This window comes from Eptesicus fuscus, chromosome 14 (genome assembly GCF_027574615.1).
Source record: "Eptesicus fuscus isolate TK198812 chromosome 14, DD_ASM_mEF_20220401, whole genome shotgun sequence".
NCBI lineage: Eukaryota > Metazoa > Chordata > Mammalia > Chiroptera > Vespertilionidae > Eptesicus > Eptesicus fuscus.
Genome location: NC_072486.1, coordinates 62,343,629 through 62,367,523, shown reverse-complemented (window position 1 = coordinate 62,367,523; position 23,895 = coordinate 62,343,629). Strand labels below are relative to the sequence as shown.

Genomic DNA, 23,895 nt, shown 5'->3' with positions numbered 1-23,895 from the left:
CTGCTTGCAATGTGGAGGAAGGGCTCAGTAAAGAAACAATGGCCTCTGCCAGTACTTATGTCAGGGAGACAGTTCCTCCTCATAGGTCTCATGTCTCTCAAGCTGCCACACCAAGGCTAGAGCTCAGAGAGAATGAGTCTGAGTAAGTAAGTCTGTGCAAGGGCCCTTTAAGAGGAACTGGGTGGGACTCCAGCAGCCTTCCAACTCCCTCAGCCTCATTCCTCGCTGGTGTTTACAGCCAGAAGTTATGGGGACTTCTCTTCTTTGCTCTGGAACCCTGAGTTGGAGGGCCTGGTGTGGGGCTGGGACCCCTCACTCCTCAAGAGGGACCTCTGCAATTGAGACAACCCTTCCCAATTTTTATCTGCCACACGTGGGTGTGGGACCAGCCCATTCGGCATCTCTACCCCTCCTACTAGTCTGGCTGTGGCTTCTTTAATTCCCTAGTTGTAGGACTTCTATTTAGCCAGATTTCTGGCAGTTCTGAATGATAATGGTTATTCTATAGTTTAGTTGTAATTTTGATGTAGTTGTGGGAAGAGGCTAGTATGTTGCCATCTTGACCAGAACTGCCTACTGGTTATATTTGAATGAATGCTAGATGCTGTGTTTGGAAGATGAATTTTACTTACTTACTTACTTATTTTTATTATTTTTTAATCCTCACCTAAGGATATTTTTCCATTGAATTTTAGAAAGAGTGGACGAGAGAGGGAAAGACAGAGAGAAATATTGATGTGAGAGAAACACATCGATTGGTTGCCTTCTACATAAGTCCCAACCAGGGCCCGGGCCAGGGAGGAGCCTTCAACCACGGTACATGCCCTTGACCGGAATTGAATCTGGGACCCTTCATTCCACAGGTCAATGCTCTATCCACTGAGCCAAACCTGCTAGGGCAGGAAGATGAATTTTAGAAATAATTTGGGTAATAACTATGTATGGTGTCAGATGGGTATGAGATTTATTGGGATGATTGCTGAGTTATATAATGTCTAATCACTGGGTTGTACACCTGCAACTAATAATAGTGTATGTCAATTGTAATTGAAAAAATAAAAATTAAAGTAAAAATAAGAAGTAATTTGATATCTAGAATAATATTATCCTCCTCGAGAGGATTTTTGTTTGCTTCTGCCAGATGTCTGGGGGCACTAGCAATCCTGGATCATCTTAATCCAATTTAAGGTTTTAAGACTTTTTCTGGGCCACTAAATTACTTAAAGCTGAGCTATATTTTGTACCATTCTCTTTGTTATTTACATTGTATATTTAGCATTACGTGGAAGATTCTTAAACCATACTTGGGTGGATCTGATCTTGGGCTTAGATGTTTAGGAAAAACTGGACAGGAGATCAATGATCAGGAATAGCCAAAATACAACATCTTTTTAATATATGCTGTATTTAAGGGGAGGAAGATAGATGTAATTAAGAATAATCTTTTTACCATAAAGTTGTTATCTATTGTATATTTCTGGAATGGTGAATTTAAAAATAAAGCTTAGTAACAGCAAATCACATGAAATATTTGTAAAATACATTTTTGAAGTTCTTATATGTCCCAGAAGAGGGCATCCTAACATCGGCAATCCAGGTCAGCTTCTTTCCTAGGAAGGAAGATGCTTTTGAGACATAGTTTTGTTGTATTACTGTATTGTCATAGTGTTCAGATTAGGAAAGGACTTTAACTTAACCCTTTTATGTGGCAGATATGCAAACTGAGGCCCAGCTGGTAGAAATGATTTACTATTTAATCACTCAGTAATATATGCTTACTATATACTCTATTTCTATATATAGATACTATGAATAAGACAAGCAAGAGCTTGCTACTAAAGGTGTTTACAGACCAGTGGTGGGAGAAGGGTATATATAATAAAGTAAAATATTTTCAGAAAGTACTGTGTGCTCTGAAATAAGTAATGAAGTAAGGTCAATGAAGAGGAAGGGATAATAGGTAGCTGCTTTTCCTTATCCTGTTTCCCTCCCTCCACTGAGGTAACCTGTTCTGTTCTGAATTTGGTCTTTATCATTCTCTTCCATTTCTTTTATGTTTTTGCTGTATATCAGTAAATAATACTTAGCATTGCTTTGCATGTTTTAAGTTTTATATGAATGGTATTACTCTGATGTTATCATTTTATAACATTTCTAGAGGCCCGGTGCACGAAATTCATGCATGGGGGGGTTGTCCCTCAGCCCAGCCTGCACCCTCTCCAATCTCGGACCCCTCGAGGGATGTCCGACTGCCTGTTTAGGCCCGATCCCAGTAGGAGCCTAAATGGACAGTTGGACATCCCTCTCACAATCCAGGACTGCTGGCTCCCAACTGCTCACCTGCCTGCCTTCCTGATTGCCCCTGACTGCTTCTGCCTGCCAGCCTGATCACCCCCTAACCACTCTGCTGCCAGCCTGATTGATGCCTAACTGCTCCCCTGTCAGCCTGATTGCCCCTAACTGCCCTCCCCTGCAGGCATGGTCACCCCTTACTGCCTTTCCCTGCAATCACGGTCTCCCCCAACTTCCCTCCTCTGCCGGCCTGGTCACCCCTAACTGCCCTCCCCTGCAGGCCTGGTCCCTCGCAACTGCCCTCCCTTGCTGGCCTGATCGCCCCCAACTGCCCTCCCTTGCAGGCCTGGTCCCTCCCAACTGTCCTCCCCTACTGGCCATCTTGTGGCAGCCATATTTGACCACATGGGAGCAGCCATCTTGTGTGTTGGAGTGACAGTCAATTTACATATAACTCTTTTATTAGATAGGATGTTTATTCATTTGGTATTCTTTTTCTGAGATTCATGTTGATAATATGACTATATGTTTTCATTTTAACTGTTGTTTGGTAGTCCATTATCTGGCTGTCTCATATATTGGTAGAATACTTAAGTTGTTTATAATATTTTGCAAATTATAATTGCTGCAAATTAAAATCATCTTACATATTTTCTCATCTTAGGTTGTTTATAATATTTTGCAATTATAATTGCTGCAAATTAAAATCATCTTACATATTTTCTTGTGCATATTGTGAGAGTTCCTCTTGGCATTGGTTTTCAAACACTTCTGGCAATATCCCACAGTAATACATTTTACGTTGTTATCTCAAATACACAATGCACATGAAATGAAGTAACAGTTTATCATGAGGTAATACTTACCCCCTACTGCATGTAACACAATATCTGATATGTTCTGTTCTCTTTCACTTTAGTGCATTTTATTCAAAACAAAACAAAACAAAACAAAAAATTATTTATGAGCCACCGTAGGGTGGAAACCTGCAGTTTGAAAGCCATTGCTTAAGGATATACCTAGGAAGGAGAGGGAATTGGAAGGCAAGGATCAGCACATTTTCAGTTTTACTAGATATTCCAAATGTCTTTTCAAATTGTTGCATTAATTTACATTCCCATAAGCAGTGTACTAGGTTGCCTACTGCTTCTTGTCCTCACCTTATTTGGTATTATCAATCAGTTTTCGTTTTTGGCAGTTTGGTGGGTATGAATTACTATCTTACTATTGGTTTAATTTGCTTGGCTCTGAGGTAGAGGTTTCAGACAGTGCAGGAAGACAAGATACAGCACCATTTCAGATCTTTATTGACTATTCATTTTCCTCTTTTGCATATTTTTGCAGCGAGTTAAGTTCTAGGGATCTACTGTACAACATTGTGCCTATATTTAACAATACTGTATTATACACTTGTTAAGATGGTAGATCTCATGTTAAGTGCTCTTACCACAATTAAAAAAATAAAATGTTGGAAAAAATGTATCATTAAGATTTTTCCCCTCTCCCAGGTGTTTATGATGAAAGGTGGATAAAAAAAATCATTCATTTTGACTTGCTTTGGGTCTCTTTTAGAAGGGTTTATTTAAGTCAGACTTATACTACTAAACAGCATTAGAGCAGCAGAAGATTTTCAGGAAGGCTTATTTTAATTGAGCCACTTAGAACATATATAACATTTATGCCAGTGTAAATGTGAAGGATTAAAATTAATTTTTATTTAAGCCATTTATGGGATTCACAAATAAGTATAATGGTGGGTCATCTGTTAAAAATAAATAAATAAATAAGGCCCAGCCAGCGTGGCTCAGTGGTTCAGCATTCACCTATGGAACTAGGAGCTCACGGTTCAATTCCTGGTTAGGGTACATGCTCAATTCCCAGTGTGGGGAGTGCAGGAGGCAGCCAATCAATGATTCTCCTCATTGTTGTTTCTGTCTGTCTCTCTCCCTCTCCCTTCCTCTCTGAAATCAATATTTTTTTTAAAAAGGAATGTCTTTGATATGTTTGAGATTTCATGAATCAGAAACTCCAATAGTTCCTGACGGCCTACCTTTATTTTAGTCATTAGTTTCAGGGCAAAACAGACCATTTTTTCCCTCGAGTGGGATAGGTTTTCATCTCTTTCCTACCAGGATGTTTTCATCATTTTGACTTTGTGGTCAACAACGCCATTTGGAGCACAATTTTCTGATATATAAGAGAAAGTTTTCTAATTCAGTTGATACTCGTCCAGATACTCCTCTTATAGGTGTTGTTAGAATTCCAAGTATGAGTGATTATGTCTGACTTCCTTAATTTGGCCCAGGTCACAGGAATGGAAATGAAATTTGAAATCTGTAATTTTTTTGTTTTGGCAAGCTTCCTCTCAATGTTGCAATATCATCTAGCACCTGTGAGAATATTTCCTTAGCAGTATGAGTATAATGCCAAAACAAAACAAAAAGCATTATATAAAATTCAAGCTGGTATGTGGTGGGGAGGCATGCCAGTCACTTTTTTAAAAGATTCATTTTTAAGTTTTATTGGTAGATTGAAATATAATTCATGTTGAATAATAGTGAAACATATTGATAATATCAGGAACATTTTATATTTATTGATAACATATTAGGAAATGGTGCTACCTTTTTTGTACTTTAATTGTGTTCTGTCTTGTATAGTTAACAGGCTCTGCATAATCTCAGCACATACATTATTATTTCAGGTCCTGTGGGAATGGCTGCTGCTGCTGCTGTGGCAACAGGAAAGAAACGGAAACGGCCTCATGTGTTTGAGTCTAATCCATCTATCCGGAAGAGACAGCAAACACGTTTGCTTCGGTGAGGGCGTTTTTATCCATATTGTTGTTATTTCTTAAATATTTCATGGGGTGGATGACACAACTAGAACATACATTATTAGGTTCACCAAAGATACCAAGTTAGATCCCTTGATGACAAAATTAGACTTTAAAGTACTCTTACGAAATTAAATAAATGCAACTAGAAATATGATTAACCAATGTATAAAATTACACTAATTAATTCAGAAAATCTATATGCCTGCTATGTGCCAGGCATTGTTCTAGGCCTTGAGAATATAATAGTGAACAAAACATTCCATTAAAGAGTTTATATTCTAGTGAAGGGGAGAAAAAGTGAACAAATATGTAATATGTCAGATGATGATAAGTGCTATGGAGGAAAATGAAGTGGAGTAAGGAAAACTAAAGGTTCGGGGATTAGGGGGAATATGTAGTTTCTCTTTTTTTTATAGGGTTGATCTGGGAAATGCTCATAAGACAACCTTTGAACAGAGACATGAAGTAAGTGAAAAGGCAACCGTGTTAATGTCTAGGGGAAGAGCTTTTCCCTTGGGGAGATGGGGACTAAGAGGGGAAAGGTTCTGAAGCGGGAAAGGAGCAGGATAGTCATGTTTGAGGAATAGCTGGAGAGGAAATGAGAGAAGATATGGTCAGTAGTAGGAAGAGTCACATCATGAGGTCTTTTGATCCAATATTGGGGCTTTGATTCTTGTTCTGAGTGAAGTGGGAAGTCAATGAAGGCTTTTGACCAAAGCAATGATATGGTCTGATATATATATATATTTTAAAAGGGTCATTTAGGTTACTGTATTGACAATAGCCTCTGGGAGTATAAGAATAGAAACAGGGAAACCAATTAAGAGGCTAATGTAGTAGTCCAAGCCAGAAATAATAGTGCCTTTAAACCAATGTAGCAGCAGCAAAGGTGGAAAGAGGTAGTCAGGTTTTGGTTGTATTTCAAATCAGCTCCAGCATGATTCATTGATGGATTGGATGTGGGATGTGAGAGGGGAAAAGGCCTGAAGGGTGGCCTCAAGTTTTTTGGTCTGATTACTGGAAGGATTGAGTTGACACCAGAAGAGTAGCAGGTATGGGATTGAGGGCAGAATCAGGAATTTGGTTTTGGTTAAGTTTATGATACCTCTTAACCATTAAATAGAGATACAGAATAAGCAGTTGGAAATATGAATCTGGAATTCAAAAGAGAGATCTTAGCCCTGGCTGGTGTGGCTCAGTTGGTTAGCCATCATCCTGTGCACCTAAAGCTTGCTGGTTCAATTCCCAGTCAGGGTATATGTCTGGGTTGTGGGCTCGATCCCTGGTAGGGGGAGTACAGGAGACAGCAGATTGATGTTCTGCTCTCATATCGATGTTTCTCTCTCTTTCTCACTCTTCCTTCCTCTCTCTAAAATTCAATAAAATATTATTATTTTTTTTTTTAAAGAGAGATCTTAGTTGAGGATGTAAACAATATAGGTAATATTTAAACTATGTATCTGAAAGAGACCACCTAGGGCAGGCGTCCTCAAACTACGGCCCGCGGGCCACATGCGGGTGTTTTTGCCATTTTGTTTTTTTACTTCAAAATAAGATATGTGCAGTGTGCATAGGAATTTGTTCATAGTTTTTTTTTAAACTATAGTCCGGCCCTCCAACGGTCTGAGGGGCAGTGAACTGGCCCCCTGTTTAAAAAGTTTGAGGACCCCTGACCTAGGGAGTGAGTATGAACTTAAGCCTGAAGCACTCTACCCTTTAAATGTTTTTGTTATTTTTATTTTATACAGAGGATGGGGAAGGGATAGTGAGATAGAAGCATCAGTGAAAGAGAGTCATCCATCGACGGCTGCCTCCTGCACTCCCCCTGCTGGGTATTGAGCCTGAAACCCAGGCATGTGCCCTAACCAGGAATTGAACTGTGACCTCCTGATTCATGGGCTGATGCTCAGGCACTGAGCTACATGGGCTGGGCATACCCTTTAGAGTTTGGAGAGATGAAAAGAACTAGCAAAGGAGTCTAAAAAGCAACCAGTGCATCAGGAGGAAAACCAAGAGAGTGGTACCCTGGAAACCAAGTGCAAAAAGTATTTCAAGGAAGAGGGCACGTGATCAGCTCTATCACATGCTGCTGACAGGTTGAATAAGATGCAAATTGACCTTTAGATTTAGCTACATGGGGGTCATGATTGAACTTAACCAGGACATTTTCAAAAGAGTGGCAACAACAAAAGTATTGGTGTGTCTTCAAGAGAGAATGGAACGGAGGAATTAGAGACAGTGAATATAATTCAGACCATTCCTTCAAGGAATGCCACCAAATTTCTTGTTTGGTATGTTGTCTTTTGCTCATTTTTATTTCTTCAGAAGAGTTTGTAGGTAGCAAAGAAAGATTAGTACGTAGGTATGGTACGTGAAGGACTTAATATTTTGATTGCATAACATGTATTCATATACTAGAGGCCCAAAGCATGAAAATTGGTGCAAGAGTAGGCCTTCCTTCCCCTGGCTGCTGGCACCGGTTTCCCTCCGGCACCCGGGACCTGGGTTGCTTTCCTCCTCCGGCCGCTGGCAGGCACCCGGGACCTGGGTTGCTTCCTTCCTCCGGCCGCTGGCAGGCACTTGGGACCCGGGCTGCTTCCTTCCAGCTGCCCCACAGGTACCCAGGACCTGGGCTGGATTCCCTGGGGCCGCCCACAGGCACCCGGGACCCGGACTGGCTTCCCTCGGGCTGCCCACAGGCACCCAGGACCTGGGCTGGCTTCCCTCCGGCCTGGGCTTCGTCAGGAAGGACTGCTGATCTAATTAGCATATTACCCTTTTATTATTATAGATGATAAGAAATTTATAAAATGTTCTAGAACTTTTTTCTTATAGTATTTTAAATACTACATCCCAAATTTCTGCTATTTATTGGAATGTTGATTCCTAATGGAGTGCCAGCCCATGTGAATGATGCGTGATAAAAGCTAGAAAACATACTACATTAAGAACATAAGATTATAAGAAAATAAAGGAAAGCTTGAAAAGTACTAACAGTAGCTTTCAAGCAAGCATACAGATTATATGCCATTAGATGGGCAGTTCTCATTTCCTTTAATGATAGTACAGGCAGGATGAATTAGAATGTATTATTTATAGACATATATTTGCTATGAGGAACATAGATAACACAGTACATGGTTCTGGAGAAAGATGGAAAACTTTATTTTAGATAGGTTGGCTTCACTTCACTTGAATTGGCATGACTTACCAGTCCCTTAAAAGGATAGACTAATGTATCTAGTCAGAATAAATTGTCTCAAGTCAAAGTAAATTTTGTGTCTGTCAGTCACTGTAATTTTTCTTTTTAAACTGATTTTATTCTCTTTTCATTCTCTAACTCAGGAAACTTCGAGCCACATTAGATGAATATACTACTCGAGTAGGACAGCAAGCTATTGTCCTCTGTATCTCACCCTCCAAACCCAACCCGGTCTTTAAAGTATTTGGCGCAGCACCATTGGAGAATGTGGTAAGAGAACTGAGCTGTGCTCTCAGATACCCTTTGCTCTCTGTGAGTTGTTGTTCACATGCTTATGATCTTCTGTGTCGCACTAATTATTACTTCTAACCTCCTCTCATCCGGGATGGGAGTGCGGAGTGGGGCTTTATGCAAATAAAAATAAAAACGATTATGTCTCTTTCTACTTCCTATAACAAGGTATTTTACCTCCCCAGATGCAATGGAAAAAATGGTATTGTGTTTGTTAAGAAATCAAGGTAGGATTTTGTAAGAAAGTTGCTGATTTATGTCAGAAACAAAATGGTAAATAACTCCAAAATATAAACTTCATGAGGCAAAGCTGGGAGTACTTTATTCATTGCTGATATTCAAGTTGCATATTTAAAATCTCTTACATTTATTCAAAGATTTGACTTAACATTGCTTTAGTTTTGAAATATACTTAAATATTTTGATCCTATACCTGTCCATAGATAACTTTATGAAAATACTATTTAATTATGTGAACTACTTTTTCTCTGGCTGAAATAACTTTGAGTCATTAGTAGAATAATGATCTGTCCATGTTTAAATTGAATTTTGTTTTTATTAGGATAAAATCTATTCCCTCAAAATGACATTTGTCAGTTTTCTCCCATACTGAATGTAGACATTTCAAGGATTCAGAATTACTAATCACTTGAGATTTTATTAGTTGTACTATGTGTTTTTCCACACACACAGATGTTGTGGTTCTTCCTTAATATTTTTAAGTTTTGTTTTAAGGTTTCCCCAGAATTCCTGAGACCCTAGAATAGGATGCATATTAGGACCTTTCCTTAGAGGTATATGGTAGAAAGCTTCTAGTTCACAATGGTGCCTGTCAAACAGTCCTTAGTATCATACTGTTGATAGACATGAAATCTGGGCATGTCTTCTCTTCTGTAGTATTAAAAATTTTAAATATTATTCTACTAATGTGACCTGTGAAAAAGACTCATCTAGAAGCCCTGCCCGGTTTGGTTTAGTGGATGGAGCATCGGCCCGTGGACTAAAGGGTCGCAGGTTTGATTCCAGTTGAGGGCATGTACCTTGGTTGCAGACTCTATTTCCAATCAGGGTGCTTTTGGGAGGAAACCAATGGTTGTGTTTCTCTCACATGGATGTTTCTTTTTCTCTCCCCTTCCTTCCCACTCTCTCTAAAAAATCAATGAAAAATATCCTTGGGTGAGGATTAACAACAACAAAAAAGACTTAACTAGAAGACTCACAAAAATATCTCTGAAGATTCCTCACTGAAAAATCTAAAAGAAAGCTTTAGAAAACTGTTGGAATTGTCCATATAATACAAAAAGATATGTAGATTTTATGAAGCAAGAACTAACAGTCGTATGATAGACTAGAATAAGGTAAAAAGAAGTAGATATTTTCCCACTGACTGACATTTAATAAGTATGGCTAAAGAATAAATACCAATAGAATAAGAAGCAGAATATTTCTTCCAGAGCACTAAAGAGGAAAGAAAACCAAGGCTTTATACAAAAGATAGAAAACAAGGGAAGGAATTCAAAACAAAACACAAAGCATAGAACAAGCTAATATTAGTGAAACTAATTAATTACGTTATAAACCATAAATATAAATGGGTTAAACTCCCTTGTTAAAGACAAAGATTTCTTTCAGATTGGAATAACAACCTAACTTTAATTTATGTGGCATACTTACAGTTACAAATGTTTGAAGTAGCTACAAATGATAACATCAAGAAAATGAAAAGAATCCACAGAATGGGAGAAAATATTTGCAAATCACATATCTGATAAAGAACTTGCATCCAGGATATATAAACAAAACTCTCATAACTCAATGATAAAAATACAAAATAACCCAATTTTAAAATGGCAAGGAACCTAAGTAGATATTTCTCCAAATGAGATATAGAAATGGACAGCAAACACATGAGCACTAATAATGAATAATCATTAGTCATTAAGGAAATAAAAATCAAAACTATAATGAGATACCACTTCACCCATTAGGATGACTGTGGTAAAAAAGATGGAGAATTATAAGTGTTAGAAAGGATATGGAGAAAGTAGAACCCCTGAACATTGCTGTTGAGAATGTAGAGTGAAGTAGCTACTTTGGAAAACAGTTTGGCAATTTCTTAAAAGGTTAACAGGAGAGTTACCCAGCAATTCTATGTTGAGATTTACCCAAGAGAACTGAAAATAAAACACATAGCATGAACACTTCATGTCCAAAAACTTATACACAATATTCATAGAATGTTTGTTGTTGCTGCATTTTTATAACAGCCACAAAGTGGAAACAACCCAAATGTCCATCAACTGATGGATAGGTTTTTAAAAAGTGGTATTATCCATATAATGGAATATTAATCAGCAATAAAAAGTAATCAAGTTTTGATACTTGAATCTTAAAAACATTGTGCTAAGTAAGAGAACCCAGTCACAAAAACCACATATTGTATGATCCCATTTATATGCAATGTCTAGAATAGGTAAGTCTATAGAGACAGAAAGTAGCTTAGTGGTTGCCAGGTTGGAGGAGAGGGAGGGGAGAAGGGGGACTGACAGCCAGTGGGTATGGAGTTTCTTTTAGGGGGATGAAAATGTTCTAAAATTAGATTATGATGATTCTTGCACAATATACAAATACACTAAAAAGGATTGAATTGTACACTTTAAATGTGTGAAATGAATGGTGTGTTAGGCTGAATACAGGGTGGAGCAAAAGTAGGTTTATAGTTGTGAGTATGCAAAACAGTTTATTCTTGTATTATTATTTAATTATTGTATTATTTTCCATATGAACAACTGTAAACCTACTTTTGTCCTACCTTATAGTGGCCCCCAAAGATAACCAGGTCCAATCCCTAGAACCTTTGAGTGTTGCCTTCTATGGCAAAGAAGAGGTAGGTATGGTTAAATTAAGGGTCTTGAGGTGGGGAGATTGCCCAGCATTATCCAGGTAGGCCCTAAACCTATCACAGTGTCTTTGTAAGAGAGAGACAAGGGGAAATTGATATAGATGTAAGAGATATGATAGTGAAAACAAGAGGTTAGATGTAAGGAAGGGGTCAGGAGCCAAGGAATACAGGCTAGACAGCAGCAAGACAAGACAAGGAAATGGATTCTTTCCTAGAGCTTCCAGGACCAGCCCTGCCAACAACCTCGACTTTAGCCCTGTGAAACTTATTGGAAACTAATATGTATGGTATGTGAATTCTGTTTCAATAAAGCTGTTAAAAATGATAAAAGTAAAATATCAGACAAAGCCAAACTCTCAAGACAAATGAGTATTAACTGAGAACCAGAGGTCATTTAGTACTAATAAGTAGTATCTATAATAATAAAAGGGTAATATGCTAATTAGACCAGATGTCTTCCGGAGATCATTCTGGACATCCTTCCTGACGAAGCCGGGGCCCGAGGGAAGCCAGCCCGGGTCCTAGGTGCCTGTGGGCAGCCGGAGGAGGGAAGCAGCCTGGTCCCAGGTGCCTGCGGGCAGCCGGGGGAGGGAAACAGCCCAGGTCCCGGATGCAGGAGGGAAGCAGGTGCCAGCAACCGGAGGAAGGAAGGCCTACTCTTGCACGAATTTTTGTGCATTGGGCCTCTAGTAAAATTATAATTAACATTTTATGCCTCACATAACATTAAATCAAAGCACGTACATCACAAAGTTAGAAATGTAAAAAAAAATTTTTAAACTACAATGTTAGAAGTAAATTTTAATATCTTTATCAGATTAAGGAAGAAAAATATAAATAAGAACATAGAGATTTTAGTAATATAACTGATAAGGTTAATATAAAAGAGGTATATTAGCATTAATACCTTACAGGGGGAGAATATACCATATTGGAAAAATTACATGGATGAATATGGATTATAAGAATTGACAATATGGCCCTGGCTGGTTGGGCATTGTCCCATGCACTGAAAGGTTGCAGGTTTGATTCCTGGTCAGGTCATGCAGGGGGCAGACAATCAATGATTCTTATCATTGATGTTTCTATCTTTCCCTCTCCTTCTCCCTTCCTCTCTGAAATCAATTAAAAAAAAATTACAGTTTTAAAAAACATATAAGTTGGCATGTCAAACAGGCAGATTAAATTGGTGTAATGTCCTGGAGGACAGATTGGCAACTGGTATAAAAAGTGCCCCAAAGCCTCGGCTGCTGTGGCTCAATTGGTTCACTGTTGTCCTGTGCACCAAAAGGTTTCTGGTTCAATTCTCAGTGAGGGGCACATACCCAGGTTGTTCCCCTATAGGGGGCATGCAGGAGGCAGCTGATCGATGTTACACTCTCACATCAATGTTTCTCTCTCTCCCTCTCTCTTATTCTCTCTCTAAAAATCAATAAACTTTTTTAAAAAGTTATAAAAAGTGCCCCAAATGTTTACTTTTTAAACCCAGTTTCCTTTTGAATTTTATTCTTAAGAAATAATCAGTTAGGCCCAACCAGCGTGGCTCAGTGGTTGAGCATAGACCTATGAATCGGGAGGTCGTGGTTTGATTCCTGGCCAGGGCACATGCCTGAGTTGGGGCTCAATCCCCAGTGTGGGGCGTTCAAGGGGCAGCCAATTGATGGTTCTCTCTCATCATTGACGTTTCTGTCTCTCTCTCCCTCTCCCTTCCTCTCTGAAATCAATAACAAAATTTTTTTTTAAAAAGAAATAATTGGTTAAATGAGCAAAGATGTATGTGTAAAGGTATTAATCACGCTATCTTTATAATGTTTTTAAAAATTGAGAGTAACCTAAAACTTCAAAAATAAGGGATTTGTTAGATAAATTGATGGCTCATCTATAGATAGGACAATTACACTGCCATTAAACATGATGACCCAGATCTTTCTATTAACGTTTTTCAGATGGTGAAAATGTATTAAATGAGAAAAGTAATAGAACTATATGTAGAATTTGGTTCTACTTTAAAAGTAAATCTGCATTTTCTACATGCTTATGGAATTGTTGAGTGCAGGGGATTGTTGTAACTAATGCTTGTTTAGTATAGCAGATTTACAAAGCTTTAAAGTATACATATTCTCATTTCTGGCAATAACGCTAAGGTGTAGGTATATTAATATTTCATTTTGTAAATGAGAGTATTAGCTCAGAGAGGTTAAGTGATTTGCCCAAGATTCCTCAGCTTCTGAATAATAAAGCCAGGTTAAGTCACTGGGGGGATTTACATTGAAGGTAATAGAGAACCACTATCTTCCATAGATTTGTCCAGGGTATTAATATGAAGTTTCAAATTCAGTCTCATTTTCTTAGTCTTTTTCTTCTCTCCTGAAGGGAACAAATAGAGCTAGCTTCCAGTTCTCTACAGTCCTGTGAAAGGTCAGGATGGTTGTTTATAAGCAAACACTCACTGTAGCTACTACTAGCTCTTTCTGGGGAGGAAAGAGGCCATTTAAGGGCATTATTCTGATGCTGGTGAACAGCAAAAGTCACCCCCCTGTTCCCCCTCCTGGTCAGACCTGCAGAACTAAGAGAAGAGGTTAATCAGAGCACCTTGGGGGAAGTAGGAAATAAGAGTAAGAAAATTCATTTATATGTGCATATGCTTATATGTAGTTTTTAAAGAAGAAAGAAAAGTTATTTATTTGTATATTGAAAATACAAATAAGACAAAACAGACATAAAAATACTTCCAGCCCTGGCCCATGAGGTTCAGTTGTTTGAGCATTGTCCCATGCACCGAAAGGTCTCCAGTTCGATTACCAGTCAGAGTACATACAGGAGGCAACTGATTGATGTCTCTCTCTGTCTCTCTGTCTCTCTCTCTCAAGTCAATAAAAACATTGAAAAAAACAAACAACAACTTCCAAACGATTGTGGCCATAGCAGTCAAACAGCATGGTATTGGCATAAAAACAGACAGAGAACAATGGAATAGAATAGAGATCCCAGGAATAAACCCATGCTTACACGGCCCATTAGTATTTGATGAAGGGGGCAAGAATATACAATGACACAAAGATAGCCTTTTTAATAAATGTGTTGGGAAAATTGGACAGATACATGCAGAAAAATGAAACGAGACCACCTTCTTACACCATATACAGGAATAAACTCAAAATAGATTGAAGACTTAAATGTAAGACTTGAAGCCATAAAACTCTTAGAAGAAAATGTGGGCAGTAAATTCTCAGGCGTTTCCAGTAGCAATATTTTTTCTGATGTGTCTCCACAGCCAAGTGAAGCAAAAGGGGAAATAAACAATAGGGACTACATCAAACTAAAAGTTTGTGCACAGCAAAGGAAACCACAGACAAAATGAAAAAACAATCTACTGAATGGGACAAGATGCTCAGCAATGACACATCCAATTGGGGGTTAATATCCAAACTTAATAAAGAATTCATACAACTCAACAGCAAAAAACAAAACAAAATCCAATTTGGTTAAAAAAAATGAGAAAAGCACCTGAATAGACACTGCTCCAAAGAGGACATATACAAATGGCCAATAGACATATGAAAAGATGCTCAATGTCACTAATCATCAGAGAAATACATATTAAAACCACGAGATACCACCTCACACCTGTCAGAAGGGCCGTCAATAAATGAACAAACATGTTAGGATGTGGAGAAAAGGGAACTGTTGGTGGGGATGCAAATTGGTACAGTCACTATGGAACACAGTATGGAGGTTCCTCACAAAATTTATAATGGAACTGTCTTGTGACCCAGTGATTCCACTTCTGGGTATATTTCCAAAGAAACCCAAGAATGTATACACCCCTGTGTTCTTTGCAGCATTAGCTGCAATAACCAAGATATGGAAGCAACCCAAGTGCGCATCAGTAGATGAGGGGATAAAAAAGTGATCGTACATGTCTATAATGGAATATTACTTAGCCATAAAAAGGAATGTGATCTTACCACTTCAACAGCCTAGATGGACCTAGAGGGTATTATGCTAAGTGAAATAAGTCAGACAGAGAAAGTCAGATACCATATAATTTCATTTATATACAGAATCTAAAGAGAGAAATCAGTGAACAAACAAAGCAGAAACAGACTCATGGATACAGAAAACAGACTGATGGTTGCCAGAGGGGAGAGGGGTTTAGGAACTGGATGAAAAAATGAAGGGATTAAGAAGTACAAATTGGTAGTCACAAAATAGTCACGAGGATATAAAGTACAGCATAGGGCAGTGATGGGCAACCTTTTGAGCTTGGTATGTCAAACTTCGCCAAAAAACTGAGCATAACTAGGGTAGTGTGTCACTTTGAGGAAAAAACTAACTCCAAGACTCTAGTCGCAAATGTTTCATCCTCAGGAGCAGCAAATGTTTCATCCTCAGCATGTGGCCGCGTGTCATCAGAAATGGCTATGCGTGTCAGTGCTGACACGCGTGTCATAGGTTCGCCATCACTGGCATAGGGAATCTATAAAAGCCTAAGTGACTGGCCTACTGGCCAGTAGCTATGATGTGCACTGACCACCAGGGGGCAGACGCTCAACGCAGGAGCGGAAACTACTGGCATGGAAACATGGAACAGACTGAGGGCACTGGGGAAGGCGGGAAGAGATTAATCAAAGATCTTATATGCATACTAGAGGCCCGGTGCACAAATTCGTGCACCAGTGAGGTCCCTTGGCCTGGCCTGCAGGGATCGGACTGAAACCGGCTCTCCGACATCCCCTGAGGGGTCCTGGATTGCAAGAGGTGCAACCTCTTCTGCAGGCCAGGCCAAGGGACCCCACCGGTGCACAATTCCGTGCACTGGGCCTCTAGTATAGTCAATAGTACTGTAATACCTATGTATAGTAAATAGTACTGTAATACCTCTAGTATAGTCAATAGTACTGTAATACCTATGTATGGATACTTGAAATATTGGGGGACCACTTTGTAAAGTATATATGATTATCTACTATGCTGTGCACCTGAAACTAATACAAAATGATATTGGATGTAAACTATAATTGAAAAAAATTAATTAAAAAGTATTGTGGTCATACCTGGGTTTTTTTTTGTAAATTTATCTGAGGGATGCCCTACCATCATGTTGTTTTTTTAATCTCAATATATTTTTAAGGAATTATATAGCACTGATAAGTTTAGCTAAATGCCTGAATATGAATGCCTGTATTTTACTAACCCATAAAAATGGATGAAATAGTTTGAAACTAGCTGATTACATAGTAATAATCTAATGATTTCCTATCTTCAAATGCCAGGTGTTTCCAGCACAATGAAATTTATTTTTATGTATTATCATTAACTCTTACTATACGATCTTACTACTAATATAATGATTTAACCTGATACATTAAAATTCAAAGACTGGAACCTAGCCTGGTAGCTCAGTGATTGAGTGTCGACCCATGAACCAGGAGGTAACGGTTCGATTCCCGGTCAGAGCACATGCCCAGGTTGTGGGCTCAATCCTCAGTAGGGAGCATGCAGGAGGCAGCCAGTCAGTGAATTCTCATCATTGATGTTTCTATTTCTCCCTTAGCCTTCCTCTCTGAAAATCAATACAAATATATATTTTTTAAAAAGACTAGAACCTAGGTTTATAAGGTTGTGGGTTGGTAGTATAAAAACTCTATCCAGGATACAGAAACCTAGAAAGCAGAAAATGTAAATCCTTAAAGTTGCCATGGCAACACCAGCTGCTTATATTACAATAAATAAGTTGGTAAATTTTTTGAAACTTTCTTTTTTATTAGAAACCAGTATAAAACAGAATTTTTAGAGTGATAATGATTCTACAGGTTTGCACTATTTTTCTTTTATCCATTTCATTGTTGACCTGTTTGGAAAGTTCTATAACTGCAAAAGTTGTACTTCATGGCCAACAATAATTTTTACTTTTTCACATGCTGGAGGTGGAGTATGGGAATCTTTGTTTTTTAATCCTTATAGTGAGATATTTATAGGGAAGTGTGTCCTGATTGAGAGTCCAGTCCACTTAGCAGAAAACCTAGGACTCAAACATTGTTGTAACTTCTGAGCAAATCTCATTTTATCTTCCCTTTTTTCCTAAGTTAATGGCTTGAGTTCTGAATGCAAGTTAATTGTCTATCCCATGTTGCCACATTTTCATAATTCCATGGCTTCTTTGTTATCCCCAAAGGCTTTCTCATCCCCCTTGTGCATTCTTGCAAGTGAATGAACCTATTATTGTTGCTTGTAGGATCCGGTGTCTCTCTACCGTTTCTGCTCACCATAGAAGAATGTGTGCATGTACAAATGTGCTGCTGTTAAGTTCTCTGTCTTTTGAGAGACCTTTCACTAGCAGTGCAAAGAGTGGACTCAGAACAATACTGGTTCAGACCAGTGCTTGTCAGAGCCACAAAGGCATTATGGGTTTGAAGTTCACCTCTGTCATCAGGAAGTACCAGAAAGGAGGAGGACCTGACCTGTGGGGCTCTCTCTGGCCTTGGGCCTTACTAATAGTGGCACCTTTGCCACCTATCTACAATATTCACCTCTGGGTTGTTGTTTTTTCTGATGCCTTCTGTCCAGCTTCTTGTGCACTTCAATCTCCAATCTGTTTGGTAGTCTGGCTTTGCAGGAAAGTAACAAGTTTTAGAGACAAGTTTTTGGTTATCTTGAAAATGATTTTGGCGTTTAACTGCCACAGCTGGGTTTTATCAAATGGCCTGGGAAATGCCATATAATGAAAGCCATTCCTATTAGATCTGGAACAGGTGATGGAGCCAGCATTGACAGAAAACATGATTTTAACTGAGAAAGCGGTATTTCTGTAAAACCTTTATTCCTTTTTACTGTTGTTACCTGTAAATTTTGTTTGTTTGTTGTTTTCTTTGTTAATCCTCACCCGAGGATATTTTTTCCATTGATTGATTTTTAGAGAGAGTGGAAGGGAGGGGGAGAAAGAGAGAGAAATATCGACGTGAGAGGGACACATCGATTGGTTACCTCCCCCACCCACCCTGACCAGGCCTGGGGATCAACCTGCATCCGAGGTATATGCCCTTGACCGGATTTGAACCCCCAACTCTTCATTCTGTGAGCCGACGCTCTAACCACTGAGCCAGACTGGATAGGGCTTCATTTAATTCTGTACAGTGTGGTGTCTTTGGGGCCAGTGCTAGTTGTAGAAGTGTTTGTTCTTAGGGTTCTGTACTGGCTGAGAGAGACCAGCCCCACCCACTCGCTAGTTGCTTTGCACCATCCCTCCCTGGTTGTTGGGCATCTTGTTTACTTCTGCCCTAATTCCCTGCAGGTGCGTAAGTACAAGAGCATGATCCTGGAAGACCTGGAGTCCGCCCTAGCGGAACACGCCCCTGTGCCACAGGAAGTTAACTCAGAGTTGCCGCCTCTCACCATCGATGGAATTCCAGTCTCTGTGGATAAAATGACCCAGGTAAGGGGTAGGAAGTGAGGAGGAGACACAAAGACAGGTGGCACAGGTGTGGGTGGGCCTCAGATGACTTTCCTTAGTTTTGTCCTCAGTGATACCACTAGAGTGAGATACAGCCTGGAGCTGATAGTGAAACAGGAGAAGCCTTGGAAAAGAAAATGTGCCAGAAGAATGCTCCCCACCAGGGGCATGGATGTAGCCTCCTCCTTCTGCTGGCAGTTTTTCACTGCCTCTTGGGTCCTTGGGTTAGCTAAAGAAACTTAGCTTGGAGTTGGTTTGGAAAGGAGACTGTTAGGACTTTGATGAATCACAGTAAAGTGGGGCAAGTAAACTGTTAGCCTCTTTTGGGCTGAGCTGCTCCTCTGTCGGTGTACATTCTGAGTCCCACCACACTACTGCCAAGGAAGGCTCCCCTCTCCAGGAAATGAGGATGGAAAGCTCAGAAGGACGCCTCACTGACTCATTGCTCCTCTCCTCTTCCTTTCAGAAGGGAAGTCAAAATGTACTTAGCCTGATACATCAGGAATGTTGCTGAGATTGTTTCTTTAAAAAATTTTAACTTTAAAAGTGATAGCTTAAACAAAGCTAAATGCCTTTTTATAACATATTTTCTCACCTTATTTTATTAATATATGTTGCTAAATTCAGTTGTGAGTTTTCTTTTCTTTTCCTGTCTTCCAGCAGCATTTAACACAGTTGATTACTTCTTTCTTCTACACAGTTTCTGTGACCCCACATTCTCCTGAATATTCTCCTACTCAGTGGATCCTCCCTCTTCTGCTGGCTTTTCTTCCTCTTCTTACCTGGTCTGTGTTGGCATGTCCCAGGGCTCTATCTTTATTTCTCTCCAAGTGATCTTAATCCTGTCCTGTGGACTTTGTATCCCATCTATATTCTGTGTACACCCCAGCTTATACCACTACTGTTAGATCCTTAACACCAGATGCTCATAACAGAACCTATGAATGCCCCCACCCACTGCACTCTCCAAATCTCTTCCTCCCCTAGTATACCCATGTCAGTTAATGGCGCCATTGTCCATCTGGTTGCTCATATCCCATCATAGGAGTAAATCCTTGATTTCCCTGTTTTGCCCTCACTCCCATACCAACCACATCTAATTATTATCAAGACATGTCAATTCACCTCTGAAATATATCTTGAATCTGATTAATCTTCTCAGTTCCCATCACACCCTAGCCCAAGCCTTCAGCATCTCTCACATAGACTATTTCAGTTGATCAGTTTTGTTGATCTCCTTGCTGCTGCTCTTGCTCTGCTGCAGGCCATGCTCAACAGAACCACCCGAGATTTAAAAAACACACACAAATGAGGTCATGTCACTCTTGTGTAAGCCCTTTAGTGGCTTTCCACTATTTCTTGGATCAAATTCAGATTTTGCCGTGGCCTCGGAGACCCTATGTCATCTGGCCTCTTTCAACCTCATTGTCCATTCTTTCCCTCAGTTAGTGTGCTATGGCCAGACTAGCCCTCTTTCTTTTTGTTAGACACCCAAGCTCATTCTTTTACTTTTGCTATTCCCTCTGCCTGCAACATTTTCCTCCTAGAACATTGTGTGGTAGACCTTACCTTATTCAAAGTGTAGCTCAGGTATCACCTTCTTTCTTGTCTCATCTAATGAAGTTTTCTTCTCCCATCAAGTCACTACCTAATACATCCTGTATTTTATTGGCTTTGTAACGTAAGTTCTCACTTAACATTTTTGATAGGTTCTGCAACTTTAAGCGAAATGACATACAAGGAAACCAGTTTTACCATAGGCTAATTGATATAAACAAGAGTTAAGTGCCTATAGCATCTCATCAATGTTATAATGAGATGGCATTATTTGAGGACCTACTGCACTTATCTGTGGTCTGTCTCTCCAGTAGGGTCTTAGTTTCTGTTTTTCATTACTGTCCAGTACAGCTGCCCAATACCTAAATAACATCTGTATTCTAAATAATACTTGGTCAGTATCTGTCTAGTGGATGATGTAGGGGTCAGAGCAAAAATGAATCCAGCATAGTGGGTAACTGAATTGTGAGGTTCCTGAATGGGATTCACTCAGTACAGACATTGATGATGCTGCTGCTGCTAGGGAGGGACACTTTTCTTCCTACTAAGTCTGAACTAGAGACTTGATCTGAAGTAAAACAACATTTTATAAATATAAAGATAAATTGAGATCTTTCCGTGGATACTTGAATGATCTCTAAATAATGGTTCAAAAAGGAAGGCATTATCTAAACTTTTTTACTGCTATTATTCTGTTCCTGGGGCCATTCTGACTGGTTAAAGAAAACATGAGGTGATTTTTTTTTTCAATTGATGTAAAGAATTTATTCTGTATCTCATGTATAAAGTACATCTAAAGCCGAATAAGCTTCTGATTGAGATGCAGTTAGGTAGAGTCCTGTCCTGTGATGGGCATTTTTCCCCTCTTGCCACAGTTGAGGTGCTAGGTTGAAATAATCTGGATACTAATAATCACGAGAATTGGCTAATGGCCACAAAAGTCAGAGCACATAGTTTAATTATTGTGTTAGAGATAAAACATTATTGTTTCCAGTCCTCAACAAAATATTACACCATGATTAAGTTGGATTTATTCTGGGGATGCAAGGTTGGTCCAACATTCTCAAATCAATAAATGTGATATACCACATAAACAAAATGAAAGATAAAAACCACATGATCATATCAATAGATGCAAAAAAAAAAAACATTTGATAAAATCTACCACCCATTTATGATAAAAACTCTCAGCAAAGTGGAAATAGAGGGAACATACTTCAATGTAATAGAGGCCATGTATGACAGACCCACAGCTAACATCATACTCAATGGGCAAAAACTACAAGCTTTGCCCTTAAGATCAGAAAAAGACAGGGATGTCCCCTTTCCACCACTCCTATTCAACATAGTACTGGAAGTCCTAGCCATAGCAATTAGACAAAAAGAAGAAATAAAAGGCATTCCAATTGGAAAGGAAGAAGAAAACTGTCATTATTTGCAGATGACATGATACTGTTAGAGAACCCTAAAGATTTCACCAAAAAAACTACTAGAATTGATAATGAATTCAGTAAAGTAACCGGATACAAAATAAATATCTAGAAATCAGTTGTATTTGTGTACACCAGTAATGAACTCTCTGAAAGGGAAACTAAGAAAACATCCCATCCAAAATTAATTTAAAAAAAGCAACCATAGGAATGAACTTAACCAGGAATGTAAAAGACCTGTACTTGGAAAATAAGGCTGAAGAAAGAAATTGAAGAAGATACAAATAAATGGAAGCATATACCATATTCATGGATAGGAAGAATTAACATAATTAAAATGTCCATACTACTGCCCAGCCGGCGTGCTCAGTGGTTGAACATCAACCTATGAACCAGGAAGTCAGTCTGATTCCTAGTCAGGGCACATGTCCAGGTTGTAGGCTCGGTCCCCGGTGTGGGGCGTGCAAGAGACAGCTGATCGATGATTCTCTCTCATCATTGATATTTATATCTCTCTCTCCCTCTCCCTTTCTCTCTGAAATCAATAAAAATATATTAAAATAAATAATAAATAAATATAATGTCTGCACTATCCAAAGCAATCTATAGATTCAGTGCAGTGCCTATCAGGATACCAATGTTATGTGTCACAGAACTAGAATAATTATTCCAAAAATTTATATGGAACCACAAAAGACCCAAATAGCCACAGCAATCTTGAGAAAGAAGAACAAAGTTAAAGGTATCATACTACCTGATATCAAACTATGCTACAGGCCATAGTAATCAAAACAGCATGATACTAACATAAAGACAGACATTTAGAACATTGGAACAGACTGGAGAGCCCAGAAATAAATCCAAGTCTTTATAGTCAATATTTGACAAAGAATGGTGTTCGGAAAATTAGATATGTGCAAAATAACTAAATTAGACCACCTTCTTACACCATACACAAGAACAAACTCAAAATGGAATAAAAACTTAAATGTTAGACTCGAAACCATAAAACTCCTAGAAGAAAACATAGGCAGTAAAATCTTGGACAGTATTTTTTCTGATAATCTCCTCAGGCAAGGGAAACAAAAGAAAAAATAAGCAAGAGGGACTACATACATCAAACTAAAAAGTTTCTGCACAGCAGAGGAAATTATCAACAAAATGGAAAGGCAACCTACTGAAAAGAAGAACATATTCCTAATGATATACCTGATAATATTAGTATCCAAAATTTATAAAGAACTTACAAAACTCAAACAAAAAACAAACAAACAATCCATCCCTGGCCGGTTTGGCTCAGTGGATAGAGCGTCAGCCTGTGGACTGAAGGGTCCCAGGTTCGATTCCAGTCAAGGGCACATGCCTAGGTTGGCAGGCTCGGTCCAGCATGCAGGAGGCAGTTTATCAGTGATTCCCGCATCATTGATGTTTCTGTCTCTTCCTCTCCCTTCTTCTCTGGAATCAATAAAAATATATTTTAAAAAAATAAAAATAAATAAATAAACAATTCAAATAAAAAATGGAAAAGAGGGCCTGAATATTCACTTCTCCAAAAAGGACATACAAATGGCTAATAGACATGAAAAAATGCTCAACATCACTAATCATAAGAGAAATGCAAATTAAAACCACAATGAGATATCACCTCACACCTGTCAGAATGGCTATCATCAATAAATCAACAAACAAGTGTTGTCAAGGATGTGGAGAAAAGGGAACCCTCAGGCACTGTTGTTAGGAATGCAGATTGATTGGTGCAGCCACCGTGGAAAGTAGTATGGAGTTACCTCAAAAAATTAAAGATGGAACTGCCTTATACCCAGCGATTTTATTTCTGGGAATTTATCCCAAGAAAACCAAAACACTAATTATAAAGAAAATATGGAGTCATTAAATTCTTATAATTGGGGACGGGGGGAGGGATATATG

General features: G+C 38.9%; 1 protein-coding gene across 5 annotated transcripts in view; it reads left to right on the top strand.

The window, feature by feature from the left end:
• The window catches only part of NRF1 (nuclear respiratory factor 1), a 131,100-nt gene that overhangs the window by 56,720 nt on the left and 50,485 nt on the right, over positions 1–23,895 (top strand). For all 5 annotated transcript variants that reach the window (XM_054726034.1, XM_054726035.1, XM_028129035.2 and 2 more), the window contains exons 3-5: positions 4,997–5,111; positions 8,477–8,603; positions 18,821–18,961. In XM_054726034.1, coding sequence (XP_054582009.1) covers positions 4,997–5,111; positions 8,477–8,603; positions 18,821–18,961 — 383 coding nt within the window. The remainder of the gene's footprint in view (positions 1–4,996; positions 5,112–8,476; positions 8,604–18,820; positions 18,962–23,895) is intronic.